General features: G+C 35.2%; 1 protein-coding gene across 2 annotated transcripts in view; it reads left to right on the forward strand.

Annotated features, from left to right (window-relative positions):
• LOC101253578 (serine/threonine-protein kinase ATM) overlaps positions 1-21,231 on the forward strand; it is a 52,827-nt gene extending 31,596 nt beyond the window's left edge. For both annotated transcript variants that reach the window (XM_010320675.4, XM_010320677.4), the window contains 30 exons: positions 1,616-1,909; positions 3,131-3,240; positions 4,435-4,501; positions 4,587-4,661; positions 4,806-4,922; positions 6,805-6,969; positions 7,048-7,143; positions 8,105-8,256; positions 8,829-9,030; positions 9,153-9,200; positions 9,283-9,366; positions 10,145-10,228; positions 10,562-10,642; positions 10,785-10,874; positions 11,020-11,082; positions 11,291-11,431; positions 11,541-11,597; positions 11,835-11,894; positions 14,518-14,612; positions 14,792-14,900; positions 15,564-15,653; positions 16,128-16,207; positions 16,295-16,373; positions 17,460-17,506; positions 17,577-17,676; positions 17,799-17,930; positions 18,213-18,347; positions 18,773-18,838; positions 19,853-19,999; positions 20,838-21,231. In XM_010320675.4, coding sequence (XP_010318977.1) covers positions 1,616-1,909; positions 3,131-3,240; positions 4,435-4,501; positions 4,587-4,661; positions 4,806-4,922; positions 6,805-6,969; positions 7,048-7,143; positions 8,105-8,256; positions 8,829-9,030; positions 9,153-9,200; positions 9,283-9,366; positions 10,145-10,228; positions 10,562-10,642; positions 10,785-10,874; positions 11,020-11,082; positions 11,291-11,431; positions 11,541-11,597; positions 11,835-11,894; positions 14,518-14,612; positions 14,792-14,900; positions 15,564-15,653; positions 16,128-16,207; positions 16,295-16,373; positions 17,460-17,506; positions 17,577-17,676; positions 17,799-17,930; positions 18,213-18,347; positions 18,773-18,838; positions 19,853-19,999; positions 20,838-20,915 — 3,144 coding nt within the window. In that variant the 3' untranslated portion in view covers positions 20,916-21,231. The remainder of the gene's footprint in view (positions 1-1,615; positions 1,910-3,130; positions 3,241-4,434; positions 4,502-4,586; positions 4,662-4,805; positions 4,923-6,804; positions 6,970-7,047; positions 7,144-8,104; positions 8,257-8,828; positions 9,031-9,152; positions 9,201-9,282; positions 9,367-10,144; positions 10,229-10,561; positions 10,643-10,784; positions 10,875-11,019; positions 11,083-11,290; positions 11,432-11,540; positions 11,598-11,834; positions 11,895-14,517; positions 14,613-14,791; positions 14,901-15,563; positions 15,654-16,127; positions 16,208-16,294; positions 16,374-17,459; positions 17,507-17,576; positions 17,677-17,798; positions 17,931-18,212; positions 18,348-18,772; positions 18,839-19,852; positions 20,000-20,837) is intronic.
• Positions 21,232-22,479: the final 1,248 nt, after the last annotated feature.

Raw genomic sequence — 22,479 nt, forward strand, 5'->3', positions numbered from 1 at the left:
CCACATTATGCAAATCGGTGTTCTTAAAAGCCACTGATTTAACCGATGAAGTTATGCGAAATGAAGGGTCTTAGCTTCATGAATGAAGCCATGCGCTTCAGGGAAGTGTTTGCTTCAAAAAAGTGACGCACAAAGTGAAACATATGGTTCTTGAGTCTCAACTTTGAGAAGTTGGATTAATATTGACATTTTTTGTAAATTAGATGCTGAAATTAGGTAGTTAATAGCAATTTGATTATTGTATTTCCAAATTTTTATGTTTTGACTTTTGAGAAGGCAACAATAAATTATTATGTTTTAAAATTTCGTAAATTGGGCACTTCATTCAGTGAAGTGTGCACTTCACTTCTCTTTTTTCGTGTCAAACCCCCTGGACTTTCTTGCGATTTTGCACTTATTCCGGAAAACTTGACTTTCCTTTTCCGCTAATACCCTCCTCCATAGCGGATTCTCCTGCACCCCAAATCCATATCCACTTCCGCAATAAAGCTTTATCAAGACCTTAAGATCTTTCGCCCCGAGTCCTTGCCACTCCTTCGGAGAAGTGACGACTCTCCAGTTCACTGAGTGAATCTTTCTCCTCCCTTCCATTGTATCCCATAAAAAATATTTCTAAATTCTTTTCAACCTTTTAGTTACTTGTCACTCTTTTTTCTTATAAATGAGAAGACGGCACGGGTGATTCATATAGTTGGTCTTAACTAATTTTAGTTTGAGACACTGTTGATTGTTCTAAAAAAAAGATGTACTCTCTTTCCTGGAATATCACGTCTAACTGTTTTTAATTATCATAATTATTTTGTGGTTATCAGCATAGAAATCTTAAAAAGCCTTAAGTCCATGTGATTCTTCTTCTCATGAATATTAATAGAAGGTGAATAAAGTACAAACTCTAAGATAAGAATACTTTGCAACAAGCTTTCCCTCAAAATAGCTGGAGCTGTGCTGGGATCTCGAAAACTTTCCCCAAATATAGAGCTCCATACATACAGCAGCCAGATGGGTCATATGCAGAAAAAGAAACTCCAGAGATCTTGAAGACAAAAAGGATTCTGCACTGTTTTAAGTTAAACAGTATTTCTCTTACTTTTCTTTGGAACAAGGGTTGTTTCAAATGATCCCGGAGCCATGTTTTACTACTTCAACTCATTGCACAACCTGTGAAGAAGTACAGTTAGGTTTATACTTTTCGATGTAACTACCAGTACTCTCTAGATGCTGTTTCACACAATAAAATCACTTTTTTTTGGACAGGCTTTCCGTGTGCTTTGGATATTTCCAACTTGTTCTTATGTTCTGTCTTCTTTTATTGAACATTTTGATAGGAGTTGTGTTTTTTATTTTCTTTTTCATTTTCTGTGACTACCATGTTGCAGCACTGCCCATACAGTTGACACCTCAATAAACAGTAGGACATTCAATATAAGATGAGGAGTAATAACTATGATTTTCTTCTTTTTGCAAAATGTTCACAACCTAAACCCTAGTTTAGGCCTTACTCTTTCATTTGCTCTACTCTTTTTTTTATGCCATTACCCAAAGAATTGTTGAATTATTAAATTTACCATTTGTGACCAACTCTTTTGTCCGTTGCTTTGTATTCTGGTCTTTGCAGTTGACCTCTCAAATTATCACATTTGAACATGAAGGAAATTGGAGTAAAGCTCTTGAGTACAATGATTTACAAATTAGATCTGATCCAGTAGCTCAAAGACACAGTTATTCTCCTGAAAATATTCTTCATTCATCTGATTCAGTAGTAGATCAGATGATCGAAAAGAAACCATATAAGGGCCTTATTAGATCCTTGCAGCAAATTGGTTGCACTCATCTTTTGGATGTGTACTGTCAAGGATTGACCTCTCAAAAGGGAAGGTTCCAACATGATCCAGAGTTTGCTGAACTACAGGTTTGCCTCCTATATTTTCCTTTTCTGCTAACCGATAAGGAAAGTAGACTCAGTTTTTGGAATGGAGGAGCATTACAGGTAAATGACATGAAGGTGTAAAGCAATAATATTTATCTTTTGGATGTGTGCTGCCAATATTTTGCTTTTTCATACTAACTATTAAGTTCCCTTTTTTTTTTGGACAAGGACTTAATTTGTGTCTTTTATAAAATTCTACTAATACCATGAAGAAGAACTGACAGAAACTAGGAAATAGTGCCCTGTTGGTGTACAATAATTTGGTAGCGTAACCAATTTTATTGTTTCAATAATATAAGATTTTTTTTTGTTTCCCACCCGGTGTTTGAGTGGAGCCCGACTAAATCCGGAATCGTGTTGGGAAGTCCCACATTGGGGGAGTAAAGCACTCCCTAACAATGGCGACTCCGTACCCAGGGGACTTGAATCCGAGACCTCTGATTAAGGATGAAGGAGTACTCACCACTTCATCACAATCCATGTCGTTGTTGGTAATAATAAAAGATTGCTGTCTCACTTCTGTCTGGCTTATAAGCTTAGATAATAGTGCCTCATTGGTGTGCAAAACCGTGATACTAGTGACCGAACTTAAAAATTGTTCACATGCTAAGGATAGGAGTAGATGGAGAATTGTCCCAGCTTGTATCTGGTGGACAATTTGGAAGGAGAGGAATTCCAGATGTTTTGAGAGCTTAGAGAATGATGTGCAGAAGATCAAGTTGAACTTCATCTTACTGCTATGTTTTTGGTGTAATCAGATTTACTCTAATGATACTGTGTCTATCATAGATTTCTTGATTCTTTATAGCTAGAGAGGGAAGACACTAGAGCTCTATTTTAAAAATGGTTTTAGTACTACCCAAGTACTGTTTGATCCCTTATCTGATACAACGTTTTTTTTTTTATTGTGATATGATACAAAGTTACTGATTTCAAATAAGAAAAAATCAGCTAGCTGCCTGTTTTCTGTCTACTTATTCATGCCATACATGAGATGACTCAAATTCTCAGCTGAAAAAGAGTTTTCCATGACCAAGCTGATAGAATCTTTTGTTTATAAACTATTCATTCCTTCCCTGTCTACAGCTGCATGCTGTACTCTGTGGACAGAAACATGTTTACTCCACTGCTTCTCCTAATTTTCATCACATGCTTCGTGTTATAGATTGGTTCCTCATCAAGTGTTGCTTCTGCTATTTGTAGTATGAAGCTGCTTGGCGTTCTGGAAATTGGGATTTCTCACTACTTTATGGTGAATCTAATGTCCTCTCAATTCAGTATGGAGGAGACCATTTCAATGAAAATCTCCACAGGTATGATCAGTTGTTTTATTAAATGAAGTCCTAAATTGGCATGTGCCTTGTCATCAACTTTGAGCAAGAAAATACGTAATGGAAAAAGGAACTATTACTATATTGCTGGGATTTTATTTGGACCATTTTCTGGTTACTCCTGAAGCTAGTTGATGCATGGACTCTGCTTTTTTCATTTGATTGCAGTGCAGGGAGTGTACATCTTGATTACACCTTGTACAGAGGTATACAAGGCAATATTGAAACTAACTGTACCATTCAAATGAAAAAGTAGCAAATAAAATAAATAGTGTAAAATGCCTCTGTTTCAACTTAACCAGATTTGAACAATCCTGGTTCAGTCATGCCAAAATGGTACACAAATTCAGGACATAACTGAATTACTGAAGTGGATTCAGATCCTATCTATTCTCTCTCTCTTTCTTCAAGTTCATCTGAATGTGCATTTACTATGAGTTGCTAAGTTAAAAGGAGTTGGCAGTTTTATCTAAAACAAAGCTTAAAAATCCAAATCTCTGTGAAAATTCTGGGAAATGAGAGGGAACTTTCTGAATAGATTGAATCAAGGATTTATCACTGATGGGTTGGGAAAGTCCTTAACATGGATGCTTAATTACTCGTTTGAGAAATTACAGTGATTCCTACCGAAAAAGTGTTTTGTTCATCAAATTTAACTGTTATCCTGTTAAATTGTTTGTAGAACCTATCCTGAAAATGTTTTATATGGTTTTCTTTGAATGTCTAGCCACTTAATTTTTACTTACACAGCATCATTTATATAAGGAAAGTAGCTCTCCCTTTACATCGCAAAATTTCACTCCAATCTTAAACTAATGCAAGTTTCTATAGTCTTAAGAGTTAATAGTAGATTTCTATAACTGGATGAACTCTCTGGAGATGTGTACTTTGCTAGTTCTCCTTAAATCATTTAAGCTTTGTTAATATCGATTTGTGTCTGCCACATAGATAGTAAGTTGTAGTTCCATCATAACTCTCATCTCTCAAAAAGAAAAAAGTTAAAAAAGGGGTTATCGGTCAACCACACAGACTACCAACTGCTATATATGTCAAGTTTTAGCTGGTAGTAGATTCCTGCTGCATCTTATTATGCATGTTAATACTCATATTGCATGTAAATCAAGCTCCCTACGTGCTAGACTTTTTCCTCACTTTATTATGTCTGCTGTAATTCAGCTGTTTGCGAGCATTGAAAGAGGGAGGCTTCAATGAATTCCAGATAAAATTAAAAGATTCCAAGCAGGTAAAAGAAGTCTGATGCATATTTATTTCTTCACAGTAGTATGTTTGGACATTTAAACCTTTTAGCTGCTTTTCAATCTCTTTAGGAGCTTTTGCTGTCTATCTGTCATGCAAGCGAGGAGAGCACCAAATACATTTATCAAGCTATAGTTAAGCTTCAGGTATCCTGATCTTTCGGGCTGGCAATTTGTGGTTTCATTTGCATGTATTGCATTATGCTAAGGTTCTCGTACGAACCGGCATATCCAGGAAAAGAACAACTAAATATGTACAAATTCATTACAAGTCATACCATTTTTTTGCAGATTCTTTATCACCTCGGTATGGCATGGGATTCACGTTGGACTTCATCTTGCAGAATGCTGGATTCATTGAAGATGCCGACGGTTTCATCTAAACCTGTGCTCCTATCAAGTGCTGAGGTATTGTAAAGTTTCTGTTTCGCTATGATAAACAACAAAATAATTACGCCTCAATCCCGAGCAAGTTGGGTTTATTTATCCCCACCTAGATTTTCCTGATTCATTTCTGAACTTTGTCAGCTCCCTGACTCTTAATTTACAATGTAAAGGAGAGCAGACCTTTTGCTACTAAGCTTTTGTAACTGTTAAAGAATGACAAAAGTCCTACATCGGTGATTAATGAGATGGGTGGACTCTTTAAAAGGCTTGGGCAATCCTCCTCCCTTTGAGCTATCTTTTGGGGTGTGAATTAGGCCTAAGACCTAATTTCATATGGTATCAGAGTATGCCCTGTCTCACCCGATGTTGGGTCCCTCAAAATTAAAATTGTCCACACACCAGATGCCAAGTACTGGGCGTGAGGTGGGGTGTTAAAGAATGACAAAAGTCCCACATCGGTGATTAATGAGATAGGTGGACTCCTTAAAAGGCTTGGGTCCTCCCTTTGAGCTAGCTTTTGGGGTGTGAGTTAGGCCTAAGACCTAATTTCACAGTAACTATTATGCATCTACTTGATGCTGCAATAGAACTAATTACTTCATCAAAAAAAAAGTTCATCTCACATAAGATGGAGGACTAGCATCGGGTAAATAATGAATTGGAATGAGCCTGACCCTAATATCATGATAAGATAGATAATAGGTCTAACTTAACCCCTCGTTTTCTTTTCTCCCTCATCACCACCTCGCCGTTGTCCTCTCCTCTTCATCAATACCCTTGAGGGTTGTCAAACGCAGGACTCCAATTCAGTGTTGCAATGGAAGATATGAACCAGTACCCAACTGTCTTCCGGAAGGTAGCTAACCAACTACCCTTGAGCTCAAATCTGTCCAAGATGTCCATGTTTGCCATGGGTCCAATCAGCCTGCTCTAAACAGAGTTATTTTGCTTATGAAAACTACATCAATACCAGATTCCAGGCATGCCAAGCGGCTCATGATCTATCATTGATTGCTTCAAATGCTTCAACAGTGTTACTCACAGTTTTTGCCACTGTCTTCCTCATGAGTGGAATTTCTGCTGTAAACAGTGGAATTCCAAGCCTTTTGAAAGCTCTCTCCATATTTGGAAGGAATAACATTCCAAGCTTTGTGTCTCCACCCTCTCAAAAGCTTGTGTCTCAAAAGGAGACACAAGTTTTGTGTCTCCTTCCAAAGGACCCACATCAAGGCAAGAGGAGTAACATTTCAAGCTTTGTGTCGTCTTCTCCTAGCTCCACTCTTCCAGCTGAGCATCAATCTAAAGCCATTTTCTCATAACCTCGTAGCTAATTTGCAATTTAACAGAGTATGGTCCACATCCTCAGCCACTTCCTTTCAATGGAAACACCAGCTCATGCATACAACCTTCAGTTTCCTTCTATTACATAACACTTCTGGTAGTACTTTTCCATTTCAGCTATCCTATTTTGATCCTCTGTATAATATTCTCTTGAACTTTGAGCATACATATGTAAATTGCTTGCATCTAAGTGTCACAATCCCATCTAATATCACCTCATCCTCATTCTTCTTAAATTGGCTAAACTTGTAGTACATATATCCAGTCTTACTTCTACTTGTCCTGGATTTGTTACTCTCTAGAGTGCTTCTCTACCGTTCAAGAAACTTGACACCCTTGTTGGATTCGTCAACTAGTGCAGTATTAAAACATTAACATTGAAGCATTCTATTTATAAAGCGTGCAGATAGTCTTAATTATTCTTTCCCATATAATACTGAATTTTGCTAATACCTATTTTGCCTCTGATGGCATCAGTATAAGAAGTATTTTGTATGTATAATATTTGTGATGCTTATCACGGACCTGGTCAATATACTGAGCTTGGAATTGGTCAATGCAGTTGACATGTCTAGATATGGACTGGAAGCGCACTTTAAAGCAAGCACAGTTACATATGAATTTGCTGGAGCCATTTGTGGCATTTAGACGAGTATTGCTTCAGATTTTAAATTGCCAGAATTATACTATACAACATCTGCTTGAATCTGCAGCCACTCTCCGCAAGGTGATTCTGCTAGAATTGGTACTTACTGTAGAAATGATCTCCATATTCGTTCCTAAATATATTCTTTGTGATATACAGGTGTCTAGGTTTTCGCAGGCTGCTTCAGCTTTGCATGAATTTAAGTTTCTTTGTGCAGAAGTAGGAGAACATTCCAACCTTTACTGGCTTGGACGGGTATGTGCACGTTCTTTTACTAAATTAATGTTTGATGCAACGGTACAGTTGTCCAATTTCATTACTCTGTATGCTGTTGTATATATGTAGCTTGGGAGTGTACTTTTGAGTCCCACATCGGTATGAGGTGTAATATGGTCTCTTTTGTTTTGGGCAATTTTCACCACATGAGCTAGCTTTTGGGTTGAGATATGCCCAAACTCTCCCCAATTCTTGGTTTACCCGAAGTTGGGTCCCTATATTATATTTTCAACCCTAGTCCTGGTCCAGGGGACGAGGTAATTGAAACCACATCCGTGTGAGAGATGTAATATGGTCTTGGACAACCCTCAGTACATAAGGTACCTTTTGGGGTTGATAGGCCCAAGGTCCATTATCTTATCAGGTTTCCACATGGTTTATTATTTTATTTCATGAACATTTGCAAGTAGGCAATGCAATTTAGTTCTCGTATGTTATATTGATGTTTCTCTGGAAATCATAAGCTAAAACAATATCCACTTTCTAAGAATTCAGATTTTAGATAAGATGAAGCGAATGGTTTAACTAAGAATAACAAATGAGACTTCAGAGATGTTTTTACTTGAATAGCTGTGCTTGTCAACTATAACAGCGAACAAGAAAATACACTTGTAATTCAAGCTGAAGCAAGTATTGGTTTAACATTTTGATAAATTGCTAATACATTTTAATAGGGGTTCTCTGAAGTTCTGTGTTTCCACATATTTCTGGCTTCTTGATATTTGATGAGTTAACTGGACAAATGGCATATACCCTGTGTAGTTTATGTTATGATAGGTCTCAAGTAGTTCTTTTTGCTCAGGTTTACTTTGTAGATCTTCTAATATTTATTTCTCTGCAAGCTTTTACTCTTCATTTTAAAATTTGATGCCAAACTCTGCTTACTGGTTCACACTTCCCATTATTCTCTCACTACAACGGTTATTTTCATGTGGTGTAGCTTGAAGAAGCTAAGCTTTTGCGTGCTCAAGGCCAACATCAGATGGCAATCAATCTTGCGAAGTATATTTCACAGAACTACCAGATGAACGAAAATACATCTGATGTTTTCCGGTTAATTGGAAAGTGGCTGGCTGAAACACGAACAAGCAAGTCAGTAGTATTCCAATACTGGAACTAAGGTTCCATAGAAGTTTGATGCTTTTCATCTGTTTGAGTGTGATATGTTTTGACTTCTTATCTGGCTCTCTGTCTCCCCACTTGTCCCAGACTCTGCAGCTTTTTGATGTATTCCCTTTAAGACCAGTATGTTCCATTTTTATTGTTTCTTCCTCACAAGTTCTTTGAATGTCCCACCAATTGACTAGTTAATAAGAATTTATTTCTGTCCAGCAATATCCAATTTCTTCTGGTAAATTTACTCTTGCTTTACAGTTACCCATTTTGTCATAACTGCGGAAATCATCCCATCCCCAATAAAAACATCTATAATCAGAACAGCTCCCAACAGGGTCAACACAAAACCCATAAGAAAGGTGTGTGTGTGAAAAAAGGGACTTGACGTACAAATCTGTAGTCATACTAAAAGGGCTCCCAAGGAACACTGGACCTAATAAAAGTATCTTTAGAAATAGTTACTGACAATAGATTTTAAGGGTTGCATTTCACCTTCTGTACAAAGAAAAACGATTGCAGCTTTCTCATTCTATAGAATGATTGTGCAGCTCAAGAACTATACTAGAGAAATACTTGAAGCATGCAGTCTCTCTAGCTGATGATTGCATGGCAAGAGGAAAGGTTTCCACCACAAAACGAAGTCAAATGCATTTCCATCTTGCACACTATGCAGATGCTCTTTTTCATAGTTATGAAGAGAGACTTAATTCCAGTGAATGGCAGGCAGCAATGCGCTTAAGAAAGCACAAGGTATGCCACCCTTATCCTTTAATAGAACTGAGATAAACCAAAGAGTAATTGGAACTCATGAACAATGGTGAGTGGTGATAATTAATAATCCCATGGTTACTCATGTACATTTCTATTTCCAGACAAAAGAGCTGGAGGCATTAGTTAAACGATTAAGAAGTTCAACAAAGGTACGCTTTAATGATGGCCATACTTTCTTCTTGATGTAACAGAGATGGGATTGGTTTTTACATACTGTGATACTCTAATTAGGGAGAGAAGACTGACTGCTCCGCAAAAATACAAGAGTTGCAGAAGCAGCTAGCAATGGACAAAGAAGAGGCTGAAAAGTTGCAGGTGACATGATACTTACTCTCTTTGGCATGTTAGACTGCTTCATGGAAAACCCTTGTATTTTTTTAAAAAAAATTCTTAAGGTGATTTCTACTGTATTCCGAATGGTTTTTCTCATTGGTTCACGTGTAACATTGCAGCTCTTTAGTCTTAATCTTCATTGCTAATTGTAACAATTTGAAATTAAAATAGAGATATGATATGTAAGAGCTTTATAAATGATCTTGTAGGTTATTTCGGCTGGAAATTACTATTAAAATGTTACTCACTCCGTTCCATTTTATTTGGGGTAGTTAGACTCGACCGGAGTTTAAGAAAGAAAGGAAGACTTTTATAAGTTTTGGTTCAAAATGAATGATAGAAATTTATGTGGCTGGAAATCATTTCATTTAGGGTAAAATAGACATTTTATAGTTAAATTGTTACTTAATATAGAAATGTGTCATTCTCTTTTGCACTGACTAAAAAGGAATGCAAGTCACATAAATTGATAGAGGGGATGCTTTTTATTCTCTTTCAAATGATGTACTATGAAAAGATAATTCAAGTTAAAGTAGCCTTTATAGTTCTCCTTAAATTTTCTTATATTAACAAACCCTTGCCCCTGTCTTTCAATACATTTATCAGTTATAAACTGTTCCTTATCCTCTTTTAAGGTTCCGAGGAGTAATTTTAGCTCTAGCAATTATTTCCTGTAAAAACTGTTGCGCATTAGCTGAAGCTGATTATGTGTATGTTATTTTTTATGATTTGCTTTCTTTTCATATCTTTGACGGTTCAGGAAGACAGGGACAACTTTCTAAGCACCGCGCTTGATGAGTATAAACGCTGTTTAGTCATTGGAGATAAATATGATGTCAGGGTGGTATGTATTGCTTGTTGCTTTATTATTCTATGTTTTTTGCTGAGACAAAGTTCCCTGGATCTTTTTTTGGTGGGATGGGGGAGAAGTAGAGATGAAGTCATTTGATTCTAAGTCAGCTGCAACGATGATTATAGATGAGTGGTGGCTAATTGTTAGTCAATATTTGTTTGATGGATGAAATGTTTCCGCTTTAGTGTTTTCGAATGTAGAAAAATAGAAATGCTTAAAGTTTTTTTTGGCAATTCAATATTGTATGGTGTCTGTCGTCACCAGAAATTTCATTAAGCTGTCTATGGTTTTTTCTATATCTTTAGAGTTACCATCTGTTTACAGGTATTTCGACTTGTTTCCCTGTGGTTCAGTCTCTCAATTAAACCAATTGTCGTGAAAAGCATGGACAGCACAATATGTGAGGTATACTCCAATCATTGTTATGAATCAATGCCGGGAACTTTACAACGTTGTATATTCCATAATATTTTGTTTTGTGTTTGTGTATTTTATATTGGCTCTAGTCTGAAGATTATTCGAAATACAATTTATCATTTACTTTCAGGTTCAGTCTTACAAGTTTATACCACTAGTATACCAAATTGCTTCCAGGATGGGAAGCACAAAAGAAGGCCAGGGAGCTCAAAACTTCCAGGTATAGCTTGCAACTTTCAGCACTTGTGATCTTTGCTCTTTCACTTTTTGATTTATTATCTGTAGGTTGAGATGATACTTGTTTTCTTTTTCTTTTCTAGAAATAGTTTTTAGGTTACTGAATATGGATTTTGTACGTTGTGCAGTTTGTTTTGGTTTCTCTCATTAAAAGACTGTCCATTGACCATCCATATCATACAATATTTCAGGTAAATAGGCAGGATATAGATTCTTATTTGTGAAATTGAAGGTTCCTTTTTGTTTCAATCTTTTCTTCTTCTAATTTTACTAGCATTTCACATCAGAAGGATCTTTAAAATTGTTGACATCTTTACTCGGAGGATTCTCCTTTCTACTAGCTCATAACTATGTTTGTCAAAATATACGTCTGGATCTTATTTTTGTGTTGATTGTCAGCTTCTAGCTTTGGCAAATGGTGATAGAATCAAAGACAAACAACGCAGCCGAAGTTCTTTTGTGGTTGACATGGATAAAAAGGTTGCTGCAGAAAATCTGCTGAAGGAGTTATCTTCGTATCATGGAGCGGTCATCAGACAGGTACTGACTCTCAGCATTCTGGTTAAATTTTGATTTTATTTCCGTTAGTTTTCTTTTGTGTATGTTTATATCATGTGCTCCATAAAGTGGTTATATCTTTGGTAAACAGATGAAACAAATGGTTGAGATCTACATTAAACTAGCTGAACTAGAAACAAAGAGGGAGGTAAGCAGCTGTCCTCGTGTTCTTTTTATCTGAATATTTATCTGCTTCGTTCCATCCTTCTTTTTTCTTTATTCCATCTTTCTCATTGAAAGGGGTAGCTGCAAGTATTTGTATGATAGTAACTTGTATTGTAATAGACAATCTTGTTAGTATTGACTTTCTTCAACAGGCTTTACAGTTGGTAGAACTGCAGCATCTTTTGTCATTTCGCAACTGACAACTATATTTTTTGAGCAGGATACTAACAAAAAGGTTAATCTTCCGAGGGAAATTCGCAGCATCCGAGAGCTTGAACTTGTAAGTTAATTTTGTTTATTTCAAGCTGTAACGGAAGTCTATATTACTGTTCTTGGTGTCCACTATCTGTTACTGCACAATGAGTGACATGCAATGTCTTGGATGATAATTATCCTAGGACTTCTCTTTTAAGGTGCAGCAGCCTGCCCAGTTGGTAATCCTGGTTGTCAGCCTGGGAGCAATTGTAACTAGACCATCTGTTATCTTTACATGGTATTGAGCAAGTTGAAATCTGTACCGTATTTGTCATTGCATGCTCATCATCTGTAGGAAGTTGATCCAAGGAATAATTCATTTTCAGATTGTATTGCATGGACCTTCTACCTTCCTGCTTCATTCTCTTCCGTTTCAAAAATAGATATTAACCTTATGCATGTGTCCAGTTTTGTCTCTTTTTTTAACATGATTCCATTGAATCAAGACTTTTGAGATTTGTTGCTTCAATTATATTAGTAAAGTTCATGGATGAAGCTAGGGAATTTCAACATGCATGTTGGTTTCAGGCTTTATTTGGTGCGACTGACTTCTTCCTGTTGGCTAGGTTGATGCTTTTATTAGCTAAAAAGTGAGGGATTGGACTATAAGAACACATTTTCTCTCTTTAGGGAGCGGGTGGGGCGTGTTGTGTTGTATTGTCATGCGCTCATTTGAGGCACATTTTAAGTCCTAAAGCTCACTAGGTGCTTCGCCTCACTTAGGTTGCGCTTCACTTTAGGCAAGCGTTAGGTGTGCACCACATTGCCCTTAAGTTCTATTTTGAATAGAGCTACATAAAACAATAAATATAGTCAGCAAGAACATATATGAACTGTTAGGAAATCATTATGAATGAAGTTGTTACTGTTTTCTCCCATTATATATACATACTAGGTAACTTGTCCGCGCGAAGTGCGGTTAAAATAAAAATTGCACTGAATTTGCAATCAACTTTTTTACTAATATCCATACATTAAAAATAATGGGAAAATAGGTTCTTAAAAAATATTAGCAATATTCCAACATGAATAGCGGAGTTTACAGGGGACAGTTTAAAAATGGACATAGCGGAGTTTGTGTCTAAGTGTCCAAATTGCCAACAAGTTAAGGCCGAGCATCAAAAGCCGGGAACCTCTAATGAATGATTTATACTCGAAATAATAAATCATTGAATCTTTAATCAACATTAAAACAAAAATAATGAAGAAAATAAGAATATATATATATATACAAAGGCATTTACTAATATAAAGAAATATTTAAGTTGCATAAATTATACAGTTGTGATATATGTCTTAGGAGAAAATTTCAAAAATCGTTAATATTTAGAAAAAAAAATACGCTTTAACATAAAAACAATTATTACTTTTGAACTTGCATAATAGAATTGCTCAATTGATAAGTGAGAAATTTCATATCTATGTAAAAATAGACAATATGCAAACTTATATATAGTACTTTTACGTTATAAAATTTGATATAGAATATCAAAACATAAATTCTTTGAACCGAGTACAAGAAATATTTTTTAATGAATATACATACTATGTGCATATATCTTCAATATAACAAGAGACAATAACTTTGCACAAACATAAAAAAGAGTTTAAATCATGTACTCAAAAACAACAATTAGTATCATAAGCATAAATTAATGAGTGTAAAAGAATATACTTGAATATGTAAAAATATAATGAAATAGAAAGGAAAAATCTAATAAACTGACTGCACAATGTCCCTTTAAGAAAATTATTCCCCTCCAATACCATAGGTTTAAAGAATTACATCCTCTCATGATAGAACAATTTTATTCACCAACTTATTGATACAAAAACAATGGTGACAGTAAGTCACTCAACAGGAGTATAGTACACAAATATTTAATTTTGCGAAAGTAAAAGAAGAACATTAGACTTTTTGTTATTTTCAAATGAGAGGAACTCCATCTATTTATAGAAAACAAAGGGTAGTGTGAACAACTATTTATTGTGCGTAAATAGTGCCTTACCAGAAAGTTTACAACTATTTGGAAAAGTTGCAACCCTTCGGAAAGTTCACAACCTTTTAGAAAAGTCACAACTTTTCATTCGATCGCAACTCTTCATTTAGTCCCAACTCTTTATAGAAGTTACAACTTTCCATAAAAGTTACAACTCTTCAGTAAAGTCACAACTTTTCATAAAAGTCCCCACTTTTGATAAAAGTTGTAACTCTTTATTAAAGTCACAACTTTTCATAAAAATCACATCTTTTCATGAAAGACGATGGCTAGTATTGGAAATAAATAAATTTAAAAGGAAATTTTTGCTTGTGGTGGTGCCACGCAGGCTGGCCTAGGGTTCTCTTTTATATAAATATATAAATAAATTTAAAAGGAAATTCTTGCTTGTGGTGGTGCCATGCAGGCGGGCCTAGAGTTCTCTTTTATATAAATATATGATGTGATATGTATGTATATATAAATTAGTTGTTGCTCCTTTTAAAACTAAAAGCCCACATTTTTATTGCATTTAAAGCCTTGATAGAATATATGCTTTTTGCCTTTAACAACACTGGTTGTGTTTGCTATAGAATCTTCTGAATTTGGTTTGCTCTTGTTGGAGGTTGACTGATACAGCTAAAATCTCTTTGTATAATGTATTTTCAGGTTCCTGTGGTAACAGCCAATATACCAATTGACCCGAGTTGTCAATACACTGAAGGATCATTTCCCCACTTTAAAGGATTGGCAGATTCTGTCACGTAAGTAACAAAGTATACATGCTACTAACTAGAAATTTTCTTATAGGTTTGTTGATACTCAACTGTTTTGTTTCAGAGTGCAATGAATGGTATTAGTGCTCCACATGTAATTTAATACAACAGGCTGTTCAGATACGGTTGTCATAGGTTTTCAGTGTTCTAACTATTGTGCTTTGTAGTGTAATGAATGGTATAAATGCTCCAAAAGTTGTTGAATGTTTCGGCTCCGACGGCAAAAAATACCGACAACTTGCGAAATCTGGCAATGATGACCTGAGACAAGATGCTGTACGTGTTTAAACTATATTTTCTTACATTTTTCTATATTTGGACAAACTGAGATTTAGCACAAAAACGCATGACATTTGCTTTTTTTCTTTTCTTTACATCTCTGTGAGCATTATGGAAGAGTGGTGGGAGTGTCAGATACTACAAAGTTATTTCTTTTCTTTACATCTCTGTGAGAATTGTGGAAGAGTGGGGGGAGTGTCAGATACCACAAGTTATTTCTTTTCTTTACATCTCTGTGAGAATTATGGAAGAGTGGGGGGAGTATCAGATACCACATAGTTATTTCTTTTCTGTACATGTATGTCAAATTTGGAAGCATGGACCAGCATGAATGCGCAAGGCTTATAAATATTTTTGCTGGTTGGTGGAACCGTGGAAGCATTAATTCCCTTGTCATCAGTGATTTCCGGTCCTTTCCCTCATATCTTGATGTAGTATTGCCATGTTGTATCTTTGCCATCAGTAGGAGCCTTACAGGTGCTGGTGAAATCTATTAGTTGGCCTCTTGATTATTTCATTTCTATGGACACACCTTTCCTTTCGGCTCGTAATTTGTTCTGTACACATTGCTGAATAGATGTTACGTCTGCATTGCAAATTCCCTGCTTTAATTTTTCTTTTTCCGTGAGTATTGATATATGTTTTGAACTCAATACTCAGGTGATGGAACAGTTCTTTGGCTTAGTTAATACTTTCTTACAGAATCATCGGGACACTTGGAAAAGAAGGCTGAGAATTCGCACTTACAAGGTAACATTATAAAAGAGTAAAAGCACCTTTTGTTAGAATGTAAATTATAACTGGAAGCAAAATTCCGGGACTTAAGTTCCTTCGAATGGGTGCTAGCCAAAGTATTTAACTCTTTCTCTCTCGAACTTCTTAAAATCTCCATGCTCTAATTTCACTTTACTCCAGGGTAATTTTTCAAGTATATTACTATTCTCTATTGCTAAATCTGACGATTAACTTTGTCACCTTTAACGTTAATGAGTAGATTGTGTAAGTCTATCTTGCCTAGGAGTTATATAAATATTGATTGAAGATCTTATGATACTTTGTCAATCATATACTTGCTACCGCATTCCACATGTTTCAGTAAGTATGAATTGTTATATGACCTTGTACAAATTTCCCAGCACTTACAATCAAATCAGTTCATTAAGCCACATTTCTTCATCTGGCCACTCATTTTAGATGTATGTATCCGTCGTGTTTGTGAGATAGGTTGTACCTTTTACTCCAAGTGCGGGTGTTTTGGAATGGGTGAATGGCACTGTTCCACTCGGTGAATATCTTATAGGCAGGTCAGTAGAACTAGCTGTTGCATTATTGTTTACCTGTATATTTCATGGATTCAGTTTCTTATTGAACCTTTTATATTCACATATCAGCACTAGAGATGGAGGTGCCCATGGACGCTATGGAGCAGAAGACTGGACATTTATGAAATGCCGGCAACACATGACTGTGGTAAGTGCTACATTATCTTCTATGTTGGTTATTACTAAATGTTTTGACAAGTTTCTCTTCTCTTGCAACAATAGGCATGGGTAAGGATTTTAAAGCGCTGGACTCTTTTAGTAGACTCCATAATCTTGTACCGGAAGGTGGGAATGCGAGAGGAGAAAATATGTATAAATCAGCATGATTGAGAGACAGGAACTATAAATACTTAAATCAAGTTTAGTGTCTTAAGGACGATTCTCAACAATTTTGGTAGTAGATAGAGATCAATAGGTATGGAGAGGTTATCCAATCAAATTTCCCAACTCAAATCAAGAGGACAACTTACATATCTCCTTACAACCACACAGGATAGTAAACATACTTTATTTGTGGGTTTAACAGTAGAGATCTGCGTCGAGCATTTACTTGTCTAGTTATATGTATGGGGTTAATCAATATCATATACAAGGTGGGTTTCTATTGTTTATGCTATTCCAGATGCTATTTTGTTAATTGATGGAACTGTCTGAAAATAAACCGAAGAGAAGCACTCTAGAGAGCAAGGGTTTTAGGGCAAGTGAAAGTAAGACAGAATGTATGCACTGCAGATTCAGCTAGCATGAGAAAATTGAAGTTGAGGTGAGATTAGATGGTTAAAATATTTAGGCTCGGTCTTAAAGAAAATAATGATGAATGAACGTGATGTTTTATTTAAGTGTTGTACAATAGGTGCAATAGGAGGATACTAGTTCGTGTGAAGGCAAATTCTTAATTACAAGACCGGACGTATTATATGAGAGTGAGTTCTACATAAACCACCAAATCTAGTGATTCATAGATATCTTTTTGATAAGGTAAGTAATTTTATTAACAAATGCGTAAAAGGATTCTCTCTTATTCAATTGAATTCACCAGTAAACTAGCCTATGTAGCATGTTAGTCTTGCCAACTCAACCAAAGATGTAGTTATGCATATCAGAGCATCCTCTTGATAAAATATGCTTGTGAGGAAAATTTGGATCCTCCAATGGGGAACTCCCTCCTTACTGAAAATGCAGTATGCGGTCTTGTTTATGACTTGCTTTCAAGAATCGTCACTTTTATGTGTAGGAAAGTGACAAGCGGAAGGCCTTCCAGGAAGTCTGCGTTAACTTCAGGTATTACTAATCCTCCAAGATCTTGAACTCACGTTGTTTGAGCTATATATCTAATTTTATTTGCTTGCAGGCCTGTTATGCATCACTTTTTCTTGGAGAGATTTTTTCATCCAGCTGACTGGTTTCAAAAGAGGCTTGCTTATACCAGAAGTGTGGCTGCGAGTTCAATGGTGATTTAGCAACTTGCAGAAACAGCACTCTCTCTTTAAATATTTCCTAGTAAACCAAAAAAAAGGTGTAATCATAAGTTACTGCTCACAAGTATGAATGTTCATAATTCTTTTACACTCAGGTTGGATACATTGTTGGGCTAGGAGATCGGCATTCCATGAATATCCTTGTAGATCAAGCCACTGCAGAAGTTGTTCACATAGATCTTGGCGTTGCATTTGAGCAGGGCCTTATGCTGAAAACTCCCGAAAGGGTTTGTTTATTTCCATTTGGAGTACTTCTGTTCTTTTAGATGAAGTGTCATATAAATATATAATCATAAAAAAAAGTTAAATGTATTAATGTCTCACATTGGATGGATTTGTTATAGAGTATCTAAAGAACTTATGTGCAAGTCACTTTTCTTCATGCATTCCTAATCACTTCTCTCCTATTCTCACATTTCCTGTATCACTTTTTTGTTTCTCTAAGATCATGTCATTGTTAAATTTCTTCAAACTGTCTCTCAATTATCATCCATAATACTCTGTTGCAGGTACCCTTCAGGCTGAGTAGAGACATAATAGATGGCATGGGCATAACTGGGGTGGAAGGGGTTTTTAGAAGATGCTGTGAGGAAACCCTGTCTGTTATGAGGACAAACAAAGAAGCATTGCTAACCATTATTGAGGTACAGCTTCAGATACTTATTCCTACCACATAAGGGGTCATTTGGTAGAGCGAAAAAATGCATTCATTAGTTATACACTCTATTGTGTATTTAGGTGTGTATTACTGGTACTATGGATTTCCATGTATTAGTAATACAAAGGGTTTCAATGCATGCATTAGATTGATTAGTGACGTAACTATCCCTCAAGTCCCTCTTAAGGCCCAAAGCTAAAGAGTATGGAGGATATTTTTGTAAACAAAAACATTTTTTTATAGAAGTTATGCAATTCATTTTTTTTTAACAACACCAAACCAAACACTGTATAAGAATTAATCTCAGCATAACTAATACACTCTATTCAGCATTATTCTCATACACTATACCAAACAACCCCTAAGAGTTTTAAACTATGTCTGTCAATCTTACTTATAGTCTTCCTGCAGGTCTTTATCCATGACCCTTTATACAAGTGGGCTTTATCCCCTCTGAAGGCTTTGCAACGTCAGAAGGTATGTCTGATTTTGGCTTTTATCCTATTCTGAAGTCCACTTGCAATTTTAGCATCATGTTCATTCTGAAAAAAGAAAGTCAAAAGTCCATTTAAAACACAAATGTAAAAGAGGTAAAACCATTTAATGATGAAATGCCATTATCTGTGATTCCAAAATGAATGGGATTTTATCAATCCTGGAGTCTTGCTATGTTAGAACGGATATTGATAATTTGACACGATACACTTACAATGAATGAATGTCTAAATGTCAGCTGCTAAGACAAGAGGAGAAGGGGAAAAGAATATACGAGTGAAGAATATTCTGTATTAACTCCCATGATTTCTGTTAGACTCACATTGGTACAAGAGAATTGGTTATTGTCTCCTTAAATTGTTTTGGACAATCTTCATATGAGCTATCTTTTCGTATTCAGTTTGGTCCGAGTCTCATCTATGGAAAAATCAACTTTCTAAAAGCTTAAATTTAAAGTTAGTCCTTGATAGCACTTCTAATTTGAAAATTTTAGTTTGGAACAGATTTTGTGATTTGTCAGATTATGTGGCTCGCATGCCAGTGGAATCCATGCTCTGTTGTTGGCCTTATAGCTCTTTTTTTCTTGGGGAGAGCCTCACAACCCTATGCCGAAGAAAGTACCCCTTTCAATAGCCTTCGGTAGAGATGTAAAACTAATTGAATAGTTAGGAGTATGAGCAAGTCATGATCTCATACGGTTCTGTCCCAAAGTACACTCAGTTTTGTACGAGCCCATTAGTCTATAGATGGTAACTAGTTTTAAGCTAGAAGCAAATCCTTGAATGAAGTGCATAACAAACAAATAAATCTAACTCCAACATAGTAAGACAAGGATTTGCTTCTAGCTTAAAACTAGAAGAGTCTGCAGCCGTGTCTCAGTTTACAAATTAAACTTAAAATATGTGTATATATGAACTGCTTGATATCTGTAGAAGGTATAATAAAGTTCATCTTCGCGTTGGTGTAGACTTATTGAACTTTTTTTCTGCTTGATAGGAAACTGATGATGATCTGGAAACCAGTTTGGAAGACTCTCAACAAGATGACTATGAGGGGAACAAGGATGCTGCTAGAGCCTTGATGCGTGTTAAACAAAAGTTAGATGGATATGAAGAAGGTGAAATGAGAAGCGTTCATGGACAGGTAACTGTTAAACTGGAACAATGCATCAATTCACACACTACAATACACACTATTTAACATTTCCTAGGTTTCTATCCTAACTAAAATTATTGATCTGATTATTGATTTCATTTTTGCTACTCAGTGATGTGTCTTATTGCTCTTTGTTTGATTAAAATTTGAGGGCATTGATCATTACCAACTACACAAATAAGTACTCTACACTTTCTTCTTCTTTTTTTGAAACTGGTAAGGTTCAAATAAGTACTCTACACTTGATTAACACTCTTCTCAGAAGTTGTGCTTTTGGGGTCAGGAAACTCTAGTTACTTTCGGTTGCTTTCTCTCAGACTCTCGTCGGTCAGTATTGTTTTCAGAAATGAATAAGCACAATAATAAGAATGAAAAGAGTATGAGACAATAAAAAGTAGATAATTATGGTCCAAACTATCAGCTAGAATGAAATGCATACAAACAAAAAAATTCCAACTCTCACATAGTAGGACTAACTTATTGAGTGACTACAACTTGTAAAATTACTGCTGTGAAAAAGATTTTTGCATTTCTAAAACGAGTATTCAACAGTCAGAAGGAAGGGAAATTTATTAGCAGATTCTTCTCAATAGCTATAGTTTAGATCGGACTCCTTTATTTTCACTATTTTTCTGGAAGACAGAAGGTTTGAGTAATGAAATTAAACTTATCCCGAATGCAAGTTAGAGATGAAAAGTTAATAATATTGAAAGATTACTAGTCCAGGCAAGTGGAAGTACAGTGCTTCTAAGTTGCATAATTCCCTTCTCAACTTATGTTTGCATAAAAGAAAGTAAAGAGGTAATAAGCGACCCCGTTTTTACAGGTTCAACAACTCATACACGACGCCATTGATGCTGATCGTTTGTGTCATATGTTTCCTGGATGGGGAGCTTGGCTATGAGAGCTTACAAACAGTAAGAGCTCTGGTTTAAAATTTTGGGTTTTTTTGTTACTTTTTCCTCTTAGCTTTTGTGAGTGTAAATTTTCTGCTTGATCTTAGGGTTATTTATTGGTGTAATTAGTGTCACTGTAATTAACACTCCTGTAAATACATCAGCAACACTGTCATTTCTTCTAATCTTTAGGAGTTTCAGCCTTCAAATTCGATTCTTCCCGATGTATGTACAGCTTAATCTTTATTATCTGTATGAAAAGAAAAAAAAAAAGAAAAATAGGAGAGAACCAACTCTTTTTACAGCTTGAATCATCAGAACAAATTTATTCCTGTCAATGACCCAATTTTCTTTTCTTCTCTTTTTTGTCCTCCCACAAAATTGACTTTCAGTAGAGATACCCTGGACTTTTTTTTTCATTTTCATTTTCTTCATGTACATTATACATATACAAGTTATAAATAACTATTATAGTGGAGATCGGCAAAATAGCATGTGATCTTTTTAAGGTAATTTATTTTTAAATTTAGCAACTGATCTTAAGATATTATTTCTCGTGATTATATAATACTAGTGTCCGAGCACGCGCTTTGGGCGCGTAACCCGTATATTATTTCTTAAAAGATAATATTGCTAAATAATAAAATATGTTTAATTAAGATTTCTTACTTTGTTTTACTACTAATTGTGACACTCCAATTTTCTGACCTCCTAGTGAATGCATCGAAATAATAATATGAGAAATTAATAAAATAAACTTCGTTTTTATTCAAAAATAAGTTTGCAAAGAAAAAAGGAAAAATAACAACTATCTAAACTAAATTTCTCGATAGTTCCGTTTTATTGATAGAATAATGTTAGAAGAAATAGTGTAAGATCAACTTTGAGTGAAAGGAAAGCAAAACCTTTCAACTTTTTTACCTTTGCCTTTTGAATCTCCTGATAATTATAATGAATGTGTTTAAAGTATTGTATTAAATTTTTATCCACAAATACTTTAAACTAATTAGTTAACTATAAATATTTAAAACTATGATGTAAAAAGTCTTATTATTTATATTTTGAAAATCAAAATATTTATGAATAACTACTATTTTTATATAAAATTTAATTTTCTCTTCATACATAACTCATCACATTCATTCTTAAAGATGAAAATTAATGTATATGTAAAATTATAAGTACGAAGCCAAAAAAAAAAGGTACAGATGAGCAAGATAATTAGGCATTTCATTTTATTTTTGTCTCTATAGTGAAACTGAACATTTGAGCGTACAAAATATAAATATGAATTTAAGAATTCAACTATATGAAGAGAGACAAAAAAAGTCTTATTATAATTCTTACTACAAATAAGTATAGAACTAACACATCAAGCTTCGATGCTTTAGTAATTGAATTCTTGTTTATTCTCGTTACTGCTGAAGGGAATCTCACAACTTTTACCTCAAATTGTGACATTATTTTACATGTTTAGAGTCTCTACACAAAAGAATTGTAGGAGTGGTGAATAAAAGTTTTTCTTGAAAAAGTTAAATTTATAGAACAAAATTATGGAAACATGAAAAGTCA

The sequence above is a fragment of the Solanum lycopersicum genome, chromosome 3, assembly GCF_036512215.1.
Source record: "Solanum lycopersicum chromosome 3, SLM_r2.1".
Taxonomy (NCBI): domain Eukaryota; kingdom Viridiplantae; phylum Streptophyta; class Magnoliopsida; order Solanales; family Solanaceae; genus Solanum; species Solanum lycopersicum.